Source organism: Lepidochelys kempii, chromosome 3 (genome assembly GCF_965140265.1).
Source record: "Lepidochelys kempii isolate rLepKem1 chromosome 3, rLepKem1.hap2, whole genome shotgun sequence".
Classification (NCBI taxonomy): domain Eukaryota; kingdom Metazoa; phylum Chordata; order Testudines; family Cheloniidae; genus Lepidochelys; species Lepidochelys kempii.
In genome coordinates this window covers 74,808,108-74,822,931 of record NC_133258.1, presented here as the reverse complement: position 1 = coordinate 74,822,931, position 14,824 = coordinate 74,808,108, and the positions used below count along the sequence as shown (strand labels likewise).

Here is a 14,824-nt window from a genome sequence, read left to right as displayed (position 1 = left end):
GTCTTTTCCTAGTAGATACCCACTACTTTATCAGAACTCACCATGTGCTTATTTAATACCTAGTTTTTCCTTTTTTTTTGGTTTTCTGGGAACTGGTACAGTCTTCATTTGTTTATTAAGAGGTCTGGAGAATGAGAAAACATTGTAGCAAAACTTTTCAGTTCATTTATTATTAAATAATGGAGGATTTTCCCTCTGCTTTCTTGGTTGGACAGTTATGGGTTTTTAAAATTATTTTTATACTCTCTTAGTTCTTAGTCTTCAGAGTGCTTATCCTACACTGAGATCTACTCATCCCCAGGTGGGGCTCCCCAAAGACAGAGGTCCACCCAAGCAGAGCTCAGTGCGAGACTCTGCCTTTATCTCCTTAATCAGCGCTCTGTCTACATTCTCAAAATGGCTGTAATAATTCAAATGTACCAGTAGGGCAACTTGGGCCTCTCTACCTACCTTCTCCTCACCAAAACCAAACAAAAAAATTTCACACAATAAGGATCTCCTTTATTGCCTCCCTGTTCAATTGAAGGAAACTGGGAGAAACATTTGTAACTGAGGAAAATAAGTTTACCTTTTTTCTCCCCTCCCAGTAACTGTGCTCTAGAGATGTCACTAGTTTCTCCATTTGAATCAGTCTCTTAAAACTTTCCGGTTGTTTGCATTTTGTTGCTGTCAGACTGGAACATTGTCTTTGTACTTAAAGGGGAGCTGTCATCTCAGAAATCACTTTTCTGTCTGAAGTTTTTTAACTTAACTCCTGTTCCAGTAGCAACTTTGATTACTAAATCTGAAAGGGTAAAAAATCCTCCATTTTTCGATTGTTTTGTGGTTGACAATTTCACTTTCCATGCACTAGTATGGTGACATCCCACTTCAGTTACTGCTCTTGGAGCTCATGCTATTTCCCAATCAGTCTAACAGTGTGTAACAAGGAAAGTGTTACTACTTCACAGTATATTTGGTGGCTGCTATGCAATTATTTCTCATTTAGTAACTTAGTTTGTTATGCATTTCTTCAGATCCATTTGTAGCTTGTGAGCAGAATCAGACCTCTAGGTCACTGACAGCAGGGGCATGCCATGTCTCCTAATGTTCCCTCCTTTTTTTTTTCCCTGCCTCCCCTGTGGCTGGCAACTCAGCCAGGCCTCCCAGATGCAGAGCTTTCCTGAGGGAAATTCCAAATATTTTTTCAAATTGTTAGATTAGCAGTTTGCCTCAATAATGTGTCTTTAATTCTCAGCGGTGTCCCAGGGCTGTATTTGATTTTGGGGGAGACTGCCCTCTCATCTCTGCTTCCCCTTCTGAGGTGTTTGCCGCAACTGGTATTCCTAGAGGTTTCAGGGAGAGAGCTAGACTGAGGATGCCAGAGGCAAAAGGAAGGGTGTGAGTCTCCTGCTTCACCCCCTTATCTGCTGTCTCATTAGGAGAACTCTGTGACAATGTGGGTAGAGTGCAGTTTCTCTCACAGCCAAGCCAGGACAGGGTCCGTCCTCCCTAAGTAGGAAAGGTCCCAAGCAATATTGGAGAGGTCAATTGTGCTGGGCAAGTTGCAATCTAGGCTGGGCAAGGACACCTTGACCCCCTCCCTGGTAAGTGAGTGCTGTGCTCGAGAAGTGCTGGAAATGCAGTAAGAGGCCATTCTGGCTTCCAAAGAAGTGCCAGAACAGTTTCTGGAGCATTCCAGTAGGACTCGAAACTGCCCTTCCCCCAAGCAGGAAAGGAGGCAGGCAGGCAGGACTGGAGAAGAACTGAATTGTTCCCAGCCTCAGTTGTAGGTTGCCATGCCTTGCCACTATTCCACCTCCTGCCCCGAGCACATGGCTATGGAGTGATAAGAGGGAGGGCAGCCCAGGTGCTGAAAAACTGCTAGGCAGTAAAGGACCTCTTAGCCCATTATTTCTTTCTGTCTTGGGCTCCATTTCATAAGGCCATAAGGCTTCTCAGTATGCACCAGTCAAAATCTAACCTGGTATCACTACCGAAGAGAAATGTGACTATTTTCCCTGGTGTTCAGGGACTTGGCCCTTCTAATGAGGGAAGATTTTATCTGAAAACAGTGGGCTCCTCACTATATAGGCTTTTCACAGTCAGGCATCATGTCAGCCGCCTCCTTTGGGCATAAAAACCCTCAGATGGCATCAGGCCAACAAAAATAAATATATGAATTGTCGTCTGACACCCTAAGTGCCTCTGCATGCTTTCACAAACAATGCTGACATGGGTGGACAGTAATGCAAATATTGTGCTTCTCAACTTAAAAATTATATGGCCTAAGAACTTCTCCTGTGAGGGAAAGAGTGGGATTCAAATTTGTTTCATACAAGTATATGAGGTTTGGTCCTTTGGATCAGAAGCTCAGACAAATCAGTTCCTAGCTATCTTAGTGATACAGTGGGAAACTATGGAGAGCTGAGGCAAAAAAATTAAATTCATAATCCTAACATCTGCCAGATACTATAGACAGGAATCCAGGTCATATGGGAAATTGAAGCAGTCCATGAAGTACAACAGGAGAAAATACCTCTTTGCAAGTGGTAGCTAGAATAAATGATGACATGTTGTTCATTTTAAGAACACTTTCACTGCAGATTTCACAAAACGCAAAGAAGGTACCAATGTGAGATTGCTAAAGATAGCTACAGCACTCGACCCAAGGTTTAAGCATCTGAGGTGCCTTCCAAAATCTGAGAGGTATGAGGAGTGGAGCATGCTTTCAGAAGTCTTAAATGAGCAACACTCTGATGCGGAAACTACAGAACCCGAACCACCAAAAAAGAAAATCAGTGTTCTGCTGGTGGTATCTGACTCAGATGATAAAAATGAACATGCGTCAGTGCACACTGATTTGGATTGTTATTAAGCAGAACCCGTCATCAGTATGGACTCATGTCCCCTGGAATTGTGGTTGAAGCATGAAGGGACATATGAATCTTTAGCGCATCGGGCACATGAATATCTTCCGATGCTGGCTACAACAGTGCCATGCAAACGCCTGTTCTCACGTTCAGGTTGCATTGTAAACAAGAAGCAGGCAGCATTATCTCCTGCAAATGTAAACAAACTTATTTGAGTGAGTGGCTGAACAAGAAGTAGGTCTGAGTGGACTTTCAGGCTCTAAAATTTTACATTGTTTTATTTTTGAATGCAGGTTTTTTGTACATAATTCTACATTTGTAAGTTCAACTCTCATGATAAAGAGATTGCACTACAGTACTTGTATTAGGTGAATTGAAAAATACTATTTATTTTGTTTTTTACAGTGCAAATACTTGTAATGAAAAGCAAATATAACGTGAGCACTGTACACTTTATTTTCTGTTGTAATTGAAATAATATATTTGAAAATGTAGAAAACATTCACAAATATTTAAATAGTATTCTATTATTAACAGTGCAATTAATCACAATTCATTTTTTTAATCGCTTGACAGCCCTAGTTTTTATTAATGAATAAAATACATTTATTTAACTACAAAGAGATATTTAAAGTGAGTACAGGTATAATGCATTAAAGTCAGAAGTGGTTACAAGAGAAATAAAAATAAAACACTTTTTAAATTTAACAAGCTAGACTTCAAGGTGAAGTTCTTACCACATCTTCCCAGAAACATTTTTGACCAAATTCTCAGGCCAGAATCTGCTAGCAAAATCCAAACACTGTTTCTTTTGTTGTTTTAGGTGAAAAAGAGAGATGGAGAAGGGGAGAGAACTTGGGGTGTTTTTGCCCCTCACTGTTGTAGTTCAGTCACCCTGGGAAATGCATTTAACTTTCCTAGTTATAGTTCATTTGAACAGTTAAGAAGGCAACATGGTGTCTGGTGGTGAAAGAGAGTGTGCATGCTGTTTCTTCTCCTCTCTGTTTGCTGAAACACAGATTTTCCTTGTCTTCTGTCTTAGGACCCTGTTTACAACTTTTATATAAATTGAGATGCACGCATTTCCGTGTTTAGGACTTTTCCTGGTGCGGGGCTGTGTGATTTTTGAACATGAGTTAGTAACATCATACAGGGGGATTTTATAACTTAACACAGAATGTTGCTACATATTTTTCACCATGATATTATTGACCAGCAAGTTATTAGTTTTCAAATGGTACATTACAATGGATATTTTGTACAAAGATTATTGCAGTGGTGTGTAGGGTGTGAATACAAGGATGCATTCAATCACAATAATCTACCATGTTTTAGATATCCATATTTAAAGGATGCTGCTGCTTTCCATCCTGGAGGCACACTTCTCTGAAAATCCTGTTGTGACAACTCTGTGGACCTTAGCGTGAAGGAGAATAGAAGAATTTATCCATGTTTAGCTGAAAATTTCCCTTTGAGTAATAAAATCTGTAGACACAGCCCACTTTGAAGACAAATGGATCATTCAGAATAGAGATGGAAATTAACATCCAAGGATTTGGATTTGTTGTCATTAGGTAGAATTTATCATGCTCTGCAGTAGGAGAAATTGTATATTTAACACAATCTGTAATTTTGAAAAGTAGATATGAATTAACCTGGCTGGAGTAGTAATGTCAGGGGAACGTCAGGAGGTGGGGCATTCCCCCACTGCCAGTGACTGCCAGGTCTGGTTCTGCCGCCAAGCTGAAAGCAGGTCGAAGTACCCAGTGTAACTGATCTGTTGACCTTATTATTGAAGGAAGGAAATTTTCCAGTAAGCATGGATACATGTTCCTATTCTGGATTTTAATTTTGTCAAGTGAAATTTCCAGGCCTTATTTGCACTGAGTAACTTTTTTAGTGGAAACGTTGCTTACATTTTATTTTCTGTTTAGCAGGACAAGTTAATTGTCCAGTATTGGTATGAGTAAACAATATTTTGATTTGTCTAAATATTCAGAAGTAGTTATCATCAGCATACACTTGTTACAGATTCAGAGTGCTGATAGCTTCTATCAGAAAGGGAGCCCAATTACTGTAGAGTCAGTGTCAGGTATCTGAGACCAGTGTGACAAAGCTGAGGTGAGATCTTTGAAGCCAGGACAAGGATAGTCAAAGGTGGGAGGGATCTACAATTGGTGAAAGTTAACTGGATTTATATGTAGGGTGCTGAGAATGCTGCAGATACAATGCCACAGGAAACAGCAGCAGTAGCTGTTGTAGGTTTCCCTGTCATCAATCTACCTGTTCAAGGAAGCAGAAGGAGTGGGAGCGGTGTGAAGTAGCAGCTGTGACTGGAGCACCTGTCAAACCCCTCCCTATGACTTGGAGTATGCAGAATACATTTACAGAGCAGACCTCTCTCCATTCCCAGGCCTGTCTACAAGGCTGGGGAGCACTGCAGGCTTGGTGGGAATAGGGCTTCTCTTCTTTCTCTAGACTACTCCATGTGTGGTTTGCTGCTGGTGACACTGCCATTCACTGAAGGAGGTGCATCAGAGCGGATGTATGAATGGGAATTCATGCATCTCCTGGTACTCCTGCCATTGGGCCCATGTACTAGCAGGGGAAGATAAAAATGTTCAAAAAATGCTTGTTACAAAAAGAAAAACATCAAGAAATTTACAAATGATCAAAGATGACCTGAAGTTTGTGTTTTTAAATTCTTATACGTAACATTGAAGTAATGAGTAGGGCTCTGCCAAATTCATGGATGTGAAAAATGTGTCATGGACCATGAAATCTGATCTTTTGGGTGGTTTTACCCTATACTATAAAGATTTCATGGGAGGGAGGAGTCCAGTGTTTCTCAAACTGGGGATCCTGACCCAGAAGCGGGTTGCTGCCTTCAGAGCTGGGTGGCTGGAGAGTGGCGGCTGCTGGCCGAGGACCCAGCTCTGAAGGCAGCAGCACAGAACTAAGGGTGGCATGGTGTAGTATTTCCACCCTTCTGCGCAGCTGCTGGTGGGGTGCTGCCTTCAGAGCTGGGTGCCTGGCCAGCAGCTGCCACTCTCTGGCTGCCCAGCTCTGAAGGCAGCACCACCGTCAGCAGCAACGCAAAAGTAAGGGTGGCAATACCGCAACTCCCATAAAATAACTTTGCGATCCCCCCACAGCTCCTTTTGGGGTCCAGACCCCTGCAATTACACCACCATGAAATTTCTGATTTCAGTATGTGAAATCATGAAATTTACCTTTTAAAAAACGTCTATGCAATGAAATTGATCAAAATGGACCATGAATTTGTTCCCTACTAAAGAGGCATTTCACAATGAATGACTTCGAAGAGAAATTCTTGCTTTATCTGCTAAAAAGTCAACAAACTAGAACTTAGGCACTTTAAAAATTGTCATTATCTGGATTATTAACTACTCCTATTTTAATGACTTTATGCTATAATCTTTAATATATAGTTTTTTGTTAAAAATGTGCTTGTGGGGAGGGGAATTAGGAAGAAGTTTTGGCTATGTATTTGTATGGTTCTTCATGTGACCCTCTGTTCTATATTTAGTAGATATGTACTAATATATGAAGTTTACCATACAAGGTTATTCTCCTTTTTACCACACTTGCATAAATTGTGATATGTTACAAGGATTTGTATGTTTGTGTTAGTAAAAGAACACATTTGTTTGTTCATGAGCACACATCCTATCAGTCAGTAGTGCAAAGGATGTACAGTAAAATCTTAATATGTGATGAGCCTGTTAATTTTTTTCTTTTTCAGATATTTATGGAAGTCTGGGGAAATAAAGCAACCTTAACTGGCCTCTCAGCCAAGTTCCTAACTTACTAAATACATGTACTTTTGCCAGAGTAGCACATTGTGCGTAAGTTCAGAACTTACATTAGTAACACATCTTTTTGTATTAATCACTGTACTATATGTGCAATTTTTCTTTTGTAGGTGGGAAATCCTTTGGTCAGAAGCACCTACCAAGGTGAATTCTCCTCAGGCTCGCCAGTTCACACCTTGTATTAAACAGATTGACTTTCCCACAAATCTAATTCGATTGGAAGTAAATAGTTCCCTTCAGGACTATTACACTGAATTAGATGCAGTAGTACTACATGGTGTGAAAGAGAGACCTGTACTTTCACTTAAGACTTTGATGATAGATATGAATGATTTGGATGAAGATGATGATGAAGAAAAGAATGACTGTGAAATGGATAGTCTTAATAAACAGTTCAGCGTTGCAGCCCTCAGGGAATGGACAACTAATGGATATTTTGATAAACTGCCTTATGAGGTAAGGAAAAAATGCTTATTATACTAAAATGGAATTGTCTCAACCAGAGGGCAGAAATGCTGTATAGTTACTGATCCAAAGCTATTTTGTTTTCCTCACTGATTATGCAGTTCCTTGCATTCTGGTTGTGGGTGTGTGACTTACATAATCATTGTATAGTTATTTCTCAATAGTCATATAATAAGTGACTCCGTATACTTTTGGTGGTTATTAGCCAGTCAATGTTCAGGTAACCAGACTGTGAGCATGTACATTTGAACTTAGCTATTACAAACCCTCAGTTCTGCCTCTTGAACTCAGAATTTTTCATCTGTTTCCCAGTAACATGCACACTGCTGTGGCTTTTCATTCCTTTAATTTGAAAAATTCCAAACTTTACATGAAAGAGAAGGGAAAATACTAAAAATCAAACTACTGAAATAGAAATCATTTTAAAAATAGTTTAAACCCTCCATCTTTCCCATTGTCACTGTCTACATCGGGCATCAGGACTCTTGTCCCTAAAATAATTACTACACAACATATTTGTATTTGTTTGTATTGGGGAAAATCTCGGCATCTTCCACCCAATTCAGTGTTGAAACACAACACAAAATACACTAAAGCCACGATCTCCAACCTTTTGCATACTATTTTGAAAAAGTCAAGAGGTCACAATCAGTCTGTCCTGTTCTAGTGCATTTGCAGATCCCCTCCTCTGCAACACGGAAGACGCAGGAACCACCTGTAAGTTCTATGGGAAGAGTACACTCAGCATGGGGGAGTCACCAATAGCTTTAGGGCCAGCAAAGACAGCTCCTCTCCCTTCCTCCCTGTAGTCCCCAATGCAGAGGGTATATTGGCCGTGGGGAGTGGCTGGAATACACTATGCTCAACTGTTTGTACACTGTGTTGGGGACTATAGCCTTCTACTCAGATTATAGCTGTCTGTAGGCTTCCCTTATCTGTAGTAAGGGAGAGAATTGGGGAACCATAACTGGTACTGGTTTCCAGCTTTTCCTTTTTCTCACCTCGCTTTGGATGTGCTGGCTGGTTTGGGGGGGAGGAGGAGCCATCCTTTGCTAGGCATTCCCCGGGACTCAGGCAAGCTCTCCTTGAGCTTCCCGGACCCTAGCAAGGAAGAAGGCAATAAAACAGGCAATTACATTCTCCTTCCCCTGCAATGCAACAGCAGCTACTGAGAGTGCTTCTAGCTGGAATCAGAGCTGCTCTTGGTGTTAAAGGGGAAATGCTGGGAGGTGGTGTTCTCTTCCACCACCTCCCCAAGTTTGGAGCTGGTTCAATCACTTTCCATTTTAAAATTGCAGGGCATGGCTCAGAGAACAAATTTTCAACTCAGAATCAATTGCAAAGTTTTTTTTCTTAACACAGTCACCCCTGAGGGCCAATCTATAGAATCTAAAGGGCCAAGCTGGGCACCAGTGCATTATAGCTATTCTGGGAAGAACCTGGCTGAAGGGAATGAGTGGGGACGAAGGAGATAAGAGAGGATGTAAGAGGAAAGTAGTGGAGATTGTGGGAAGGGGAGCAAGGAGGAGGGGCCAAAAGGGTTGAACTTTTAAAAGAAAATAGTTTTCCTTTCAGCTCACTTTGGTTTCTGTAGTTTTTCTTTTCATTTAAAGTTTTTAGTATTAAAATACAACATTCAGTTTAAAGCGGATTCTTCATAATAATTGTGTGATATTCAAACTCTGGGCCCTATTCCTCACTGTTTCCTTATTCTAATCAGCTCAGGATTCAGTCTGAATTAATGGGGAAATAGCTGTATTCCGGCCTAAAACATTTTCAGGCTGTCACAATACATACAGAATAGTTTAGTTTTATATAAACATTTTGTTACTCCTAATATCTCAAATGCACAAAACCCAGGCAAAATATTTTATTGTTTTGAGTGTACTCTGGGACACAGACTGCCTTGGAAAATCTTGTCATGTATTACTGTGTTCATTATTTTTTTCGTCATTTAAAGAAAATACTTCTTAAACTAGGAAAAATGTGTTTAAAAATAGGTCTGTTTTAGAAAGGATGAGCAAACTGATTTGCAGTATACTAGTCTGTTGGATTAACAAAAGGCTTCTTTTGGTGGTCACATTCTTATCTAGGTCCTTAAAGGTATCAGCAAAGAAATGTTTCTGTTGTGCCTACGAACTCCTGTCTCCTATTTGTGTGTCTCCATTTTTCTCTCCTTTCAGTGTACTGCTTTTACCTGTTTTTTACCCATTTTTTTTTTTTAAATGTTGGGTTTCATGAATGCATTTATATGGTCTCTCAGGTATCAAGGACTTTTATGTTTGTGTGTGTCCAGCCCCTCATCCATCGAACACTTGCAGGGTTCACAGATTTGCTGCTACCAAACAAACAGAACGCCCCAGCTTACCGGTTTCACCTCAGATCACATCATATCAAGGACTTTTATGTTTGTGTGTGTCCAGCCCCTCATCCATCGAACACTTGCTGGGTTCACAGATTTGCTGCTACCAAACAAACAGAACACCCCAGCTTACCGGTTTCACCTCAGATCACTTCCTCTCTTTCAGATTTTGCAATCTCTCAGTTCTGACTTAATATGCAGATAGACCTATATTGTGAGACATATAATACACACATGACCAGACAGGGAAATAGGTATCTGTTACCTCCTGCCTGAAAATAACATTTCCAAGCTATTTCACCTCCTGGTGGTCTGCCTTAACTCCAACACCTTGAGAACATAATTTTTAGTATAAATACATAACTCTTTAAATATTATCCAGACACACATTTCGCAATGATTATGACCACCAGTGGGCTATTGGCTCTCCGTAGAAACCTCATTGGCCACCCTTTGGTCAACTATTATGCAGATATCCAACCCAAGGGATCCCTTTAAAACTCTATGCTTTCTCTCTGCCATTTGGCACCAGGAAGTCCATGGGTCATAAGAGAATCCACTGGGCCCTGGCTTTTTCCTTTCAAGGCTCTAGATTATTTGATTCCTGTCTCTGACAGGAAGATCCTTTTAGAACAGTGTCTCTCTCCCCCCTCTCCCCCCACCCTTTGTGTACTCCATTCTTTAACTCTAGAAAAGATACTGAAATTTTGCAGTATGTCTTTTCCACGTTGGTCAAAGCCTGCATCCTGAGGCACATAGGTGATGGAAGTTGCTTCCTCAGTAAAAATGAAAGCCTGCTCCACCTGAGTGGCTTTGGCAACTTGAGTAAAGAAAAACATCAGTGGACAAATTTTGCAAAGCAGTCAATTGACACTCTCTCCACACATTTACTTTGCATTGAATATATGTGCATTTGCTGATAAAACCTTTAGTCACATGGTACTTAGGGCTGTATATTCCCTCTTAAGGAGCCATTTGCTATAAGGATAGAGAGCTGGAGTATACTGTCACCCCTTCCTGTCTTTTTTTCATCAGTGCTTCTGGTACACACTTTTTTCCTGATAGCTTGTCTGTGCTCCCTTTTTCATAGCTTAGGTGCTTGCTGACGTACTGCTGTAGCAGACCTGGTCATGGAGATGGAAAATTATAATGCCATTTACCTGATAATTTCTTTCTGGCAACATAGACTCTCACCCAGGGGAACTTTGTTCTGAATAAGGAGCTAATGTAGAATCCAGAGTCTGTGCAAACTTGACTCAGTCTTGGAAAGGAAATTATTGGTTAAGCGAAGTTGTAATTTGCTTTTGCTCAAATTAAAATGCTATTGCTGAATAAATTTACTGTAGATAAACACAGTACATTTAAGTATCAGAGGGTTAGTCGTGTTAGTCTGGATCTGTAAAAGTGGCAAAGAGTCCTGTAGCACCTTATGGACTAACAGATGTATTGGAGCATAAGCTTTCGTGGGTGAATACCCACTTTGTATCTGAGAAGTGGGTATTCACCCACGAAAGCTTATGCTCCAATACGTCTGCTAGTCTATAAGGTGCTACAGGACTCTGCCGCTTTTACAGTACATTTAGTGGTTACAGTATTGTTAAAGATATATTCCAGGCATTGAAGAGCTAAACAGTCTAATGGGAAATTGGTTCTTACCTGTATGAACCAGTAGATTTTCATCAGCTCCAGGGAGTTCAGAAGACAAACACTAATGTGACTTGGCCCACCAGCTAAGCCCCAAACACAGCCCCAAATGTTACCAAGTCTGATGAGCCAGGATGACCTGACCACCACCAAAAGGGTGGTGGTGGGGAAAGGGTACAAAAAATAATGTAGGGATACATATAAAGGGGCGTATTGGTAGTTTATCATGATCTGCACCCAAAGTTTTAGTCCCATTTCCCCATAAGTTCCCTTACCTTTCTGGCAGGTCCACAATTTCCTGGGGAAGCAGTCCTACCTCTGACACCAAAATGTGGAAGTGAACTCTCAGGTGGGGGGAAAAAAGAAAAATCCAGCTAGTTGACTCCAATTAACCAGTCCTCCCAGAGGATGCTGGCAGTCAGTGAGAGGGGCCTAGGGTTTTATATAAGCCCAGACCTAGCTCATTCCACGGGGGAGAGAGCAGAGTCAACACCCAAGGAGACTGGGAGGCTGAAGGAGTGCCACGGGAAAAACAGCTCCAGAAAGAGGTAGGAGGAGAGACTATAATCTTGGGGAAAAGGTACTGAGTTTGGCTAGAGTTGAGGCATGCCTTCTTAGGAAACTGGACTTGCCTGAGAGGTAAGAGAAGTTATTGGGAAATGGGACTAAAGACTGGGTGTAGATGATGATAAAAGGCGTGTATCAGGTTTTTAGTTTATAAGTATTCTTACATTCTCTCTGCTGTCCTTTTCCCCCTCGTCCTTTCTGGGGTGGTCACATCATTCTGGCTTACCAGCCCCGGTGACATTTGTAACTGCAGAATTTGAGACTTAGCCAGAGGGCCGAGTCATGTTAGTGATTGTCTGATGAACTCCCTGGAGTTGGTGAGAATCCATCAGTTCATAACTTTATAAACAACGTGTGCCTTAATGGAGGAAGGGAAATGTTATATACTGTATTTCTGTAATCTTGTATATACATCTTGAGCTCATCGCAAACAACTGAGTTGCTGCAATGTGAGAACATGGGATATGATGACAAAATGGAGATGTAGGATAGATGATTATCTTTACTGTGTATAAAGAGTAACCTTTTCCTTTTTTTCTTTTTGAGTTTGTTCACTGATAATTCTTTAGAGCTGTGAGTGGAGACTTCCAAACTGGTGCTTTGAATGCAGGTTCAATATATGAATGTTCATGCTGTTGTTTGGCATATATTGATCTAATGAGTTATCCTCTTTAAAAGCAGGGTAATGTGTACTTTTTCATTTTGGAAAAGAGAAAAAGTATATATCCGATTTTTTATAATTTTTTTTGTGTCTTATCCTAAGAAAACAACTATCTTTTTGTATTCCGTTTCCTTTCTGTTGAAATCATATATCGGTTTTAAATACCCTCTGTTGTTTTTTTTTTTTTGTAACAAAGATGGCAGCTGGCATAATTCTTCATCAATGCATAGTAAAACAGTTTGAAGGAAACTCCACATGTCATGAGATTAGTTTTCAAAAGCAGATATTCAGTTCAGCTGCATTCTGGGAGTTGTCCTGAACACAGAATAGTATAGCACATAACATATTCATTATAGTATAAAATTGTACTTTATGCTAGGGTACACACACACACAGAGCAGGTTTTTGACAGACAGCAGACTCTAGACTAGCAATGATTAATGGTGGTTAGCCTGTAGGCTTAGGACCTGTTATTTGTTTAATCAAAAGTGAGCAAAAAGTATTTACATCTCAATGTCATGATCTTAGGCCTGGGCTACACGAGGGGAGGGGGCGGGGTTCGAACTAAGATATGCAACTTCAGCTACGCTATTCGTGTAGCTGAAGTCGAAGTATCTTAGTTCGACTTACCTGGCCATCCTCATGGCAGCGAGTTGAGCGCGGCGGCTCCCCTGTTGATTCTGCTTACTCCTCCTGCCGAGGTGGAGTACAGGCGTCAATTCAGGGATCGATTTATCTCATCTAGTTGAGAGGTGATAAATCGATCCCCGATAGATCGATCGGCAGGTAGTGAAGATGTACCCTAAGTGACATTTCATTATCCTTTTTTTCATTTTAGATATTACAAAATACTCTAATTTTAGTAAATAAAATAAAATGTTGGGATTAACTTTTCTGGTTAAGAGACTGATGTAGTAAGAGATTTCATCTCAGGTGGTATAGAGTTAGTGTTCTGTCACTTAGGAAATACTTTTAAAATAATTAGTTTAAAGGGACACTGGTGAGCTTTTCATAGTCTTGCCGCTGTTTGTAGTGCTCAGAAGTCAAAGTATTTTTTTCCATTTAGCCAAACTTTGATGTTCTCCAGCTCCAGTTTTCATTACAGTTGAAATTAATGTTAATTTATCAGAAATTATGTCAGCATAATTCTGGAAGTAGGTTTTGCTGACTTGTATTCCCTTTGTTGGTCAGCTTGCCTGTTCAACAGGAGAGCACTATAACTCACTAAAGATCTTAGATGAACAGTGGATATTTTACTGCAGTGGAAAAAAACTCAGAAGGAGTAGTGACTATTCAGAAAATATATATTTATGGTGGATTATAAAAAATGGAATAGGTGAGAGTTACAAGCACTACTATAATTTTAGTGAAAGCATATGTTTTAGAAGTATAATAGAAGCACACAAAGAACTTTGTTAAGCAACTGTAGCTCTAAGTGCATTTCTTAACCATGCAGAAATCAAGGAACTTTAGTTAAGCCAATATTAATGTCATGCTACCTCGACTCCCATGAAGTTATCATTCATATATCACAATACCTAAAAGCACTAACTCCTCAGCTGTGCAATATATTTCCTTTCTATTGCAACATGTAACCGACCACAAAATGCATGTTCAGTTCTTCACAGTCTCACTGAAATGTACAACCTAAACTCCAACCTCAGCTAGTTAAAGAGTTTCCCTGTAAACCTGTACTAGTGAAGTCTGTTGTTTGTACATGGAAGAACATTAAGACTGCAGTTAAAGTTGTGTGGTTGTAAGGAATTGAATGTGTGCACAAATTGTATTGTTTGTATGTTAGAAATTAAAGGATGTGTGAAGCTGAGATTGAGTTTGTGTTTATTATATCTGAGTACTGAATCTAGAGCAGGGTGGGAACCAGATGTTTCATTTTGCAGGGAATTTTGTGACTTAGAAATTTCTTCCATTCTGAAACAGAACACACAAAAGTGTTGAAATGTCCTGTTAAATGAAAATCTAGTGGGGGGGAATTCATTTTGTGTTCATAGAAATATTTTGTTTTTACAAAATTGAAATGTTTCATTCCTATTTTGATTTGATTTTATAAAATATAAAATTTAAAAAATTGAAATAAAAAACATGTTCGGTAAAGGTTAAATGGAGCAAAACATTTATTTCAATTTTTGTTTTTAAGCAAACTTTTTGTCAAAACTGGCACATTGTTTCTAAATGTTTCGCGTTCAACAAATCTGTGTTTAGAGGTCAATAAGTATTCTGTTGGAAAAAATTTTGACAGTCTCTAAATCATTTGCCTTTATGTGTTTGTGTGTGTTAATGTTGACTTAACTGGCGATTTCTTTAATTGTTAGTGAGTGTAATGATTGAATGTATTTTCTATCAATCTTTAATCTAACAAAAGTTTTTGTGTGGTAGTTTTCCTTCCCCCCTCTCCCCCTTTTTAAATGAGTATCCATAT

At 39.9% G+C, this 14,824-nt stretch overlaps 1 protein-coding gene across 8 annotated transcripts in view; it reads left to right on the top strand.

Moving 5' to 3' along the window:
- The window catches only part of FBXL4 (F-box and leucine rich repeat protein 4), a 118,837-nt gene that overhangs the window by 28,411 nt on the left and 75,602 nt on the right, over positions 1 to 14,824 (top strand). For all 8 annotated transcript variants that reach the window (XM_073336823.1, XM_073336827.1, XM_073336821.1 and 5 more), the window contains one exon: positions 6,799 to 7,144. In XM_073336823.1, coding sequence (XP_073192924.1) covers positions 6,799 to 7,144 — 346 coding nt within the window. The remainder of the gene's footprint in view (positions 1 to 6,798; positions 7,145 to 14,824) is intronic.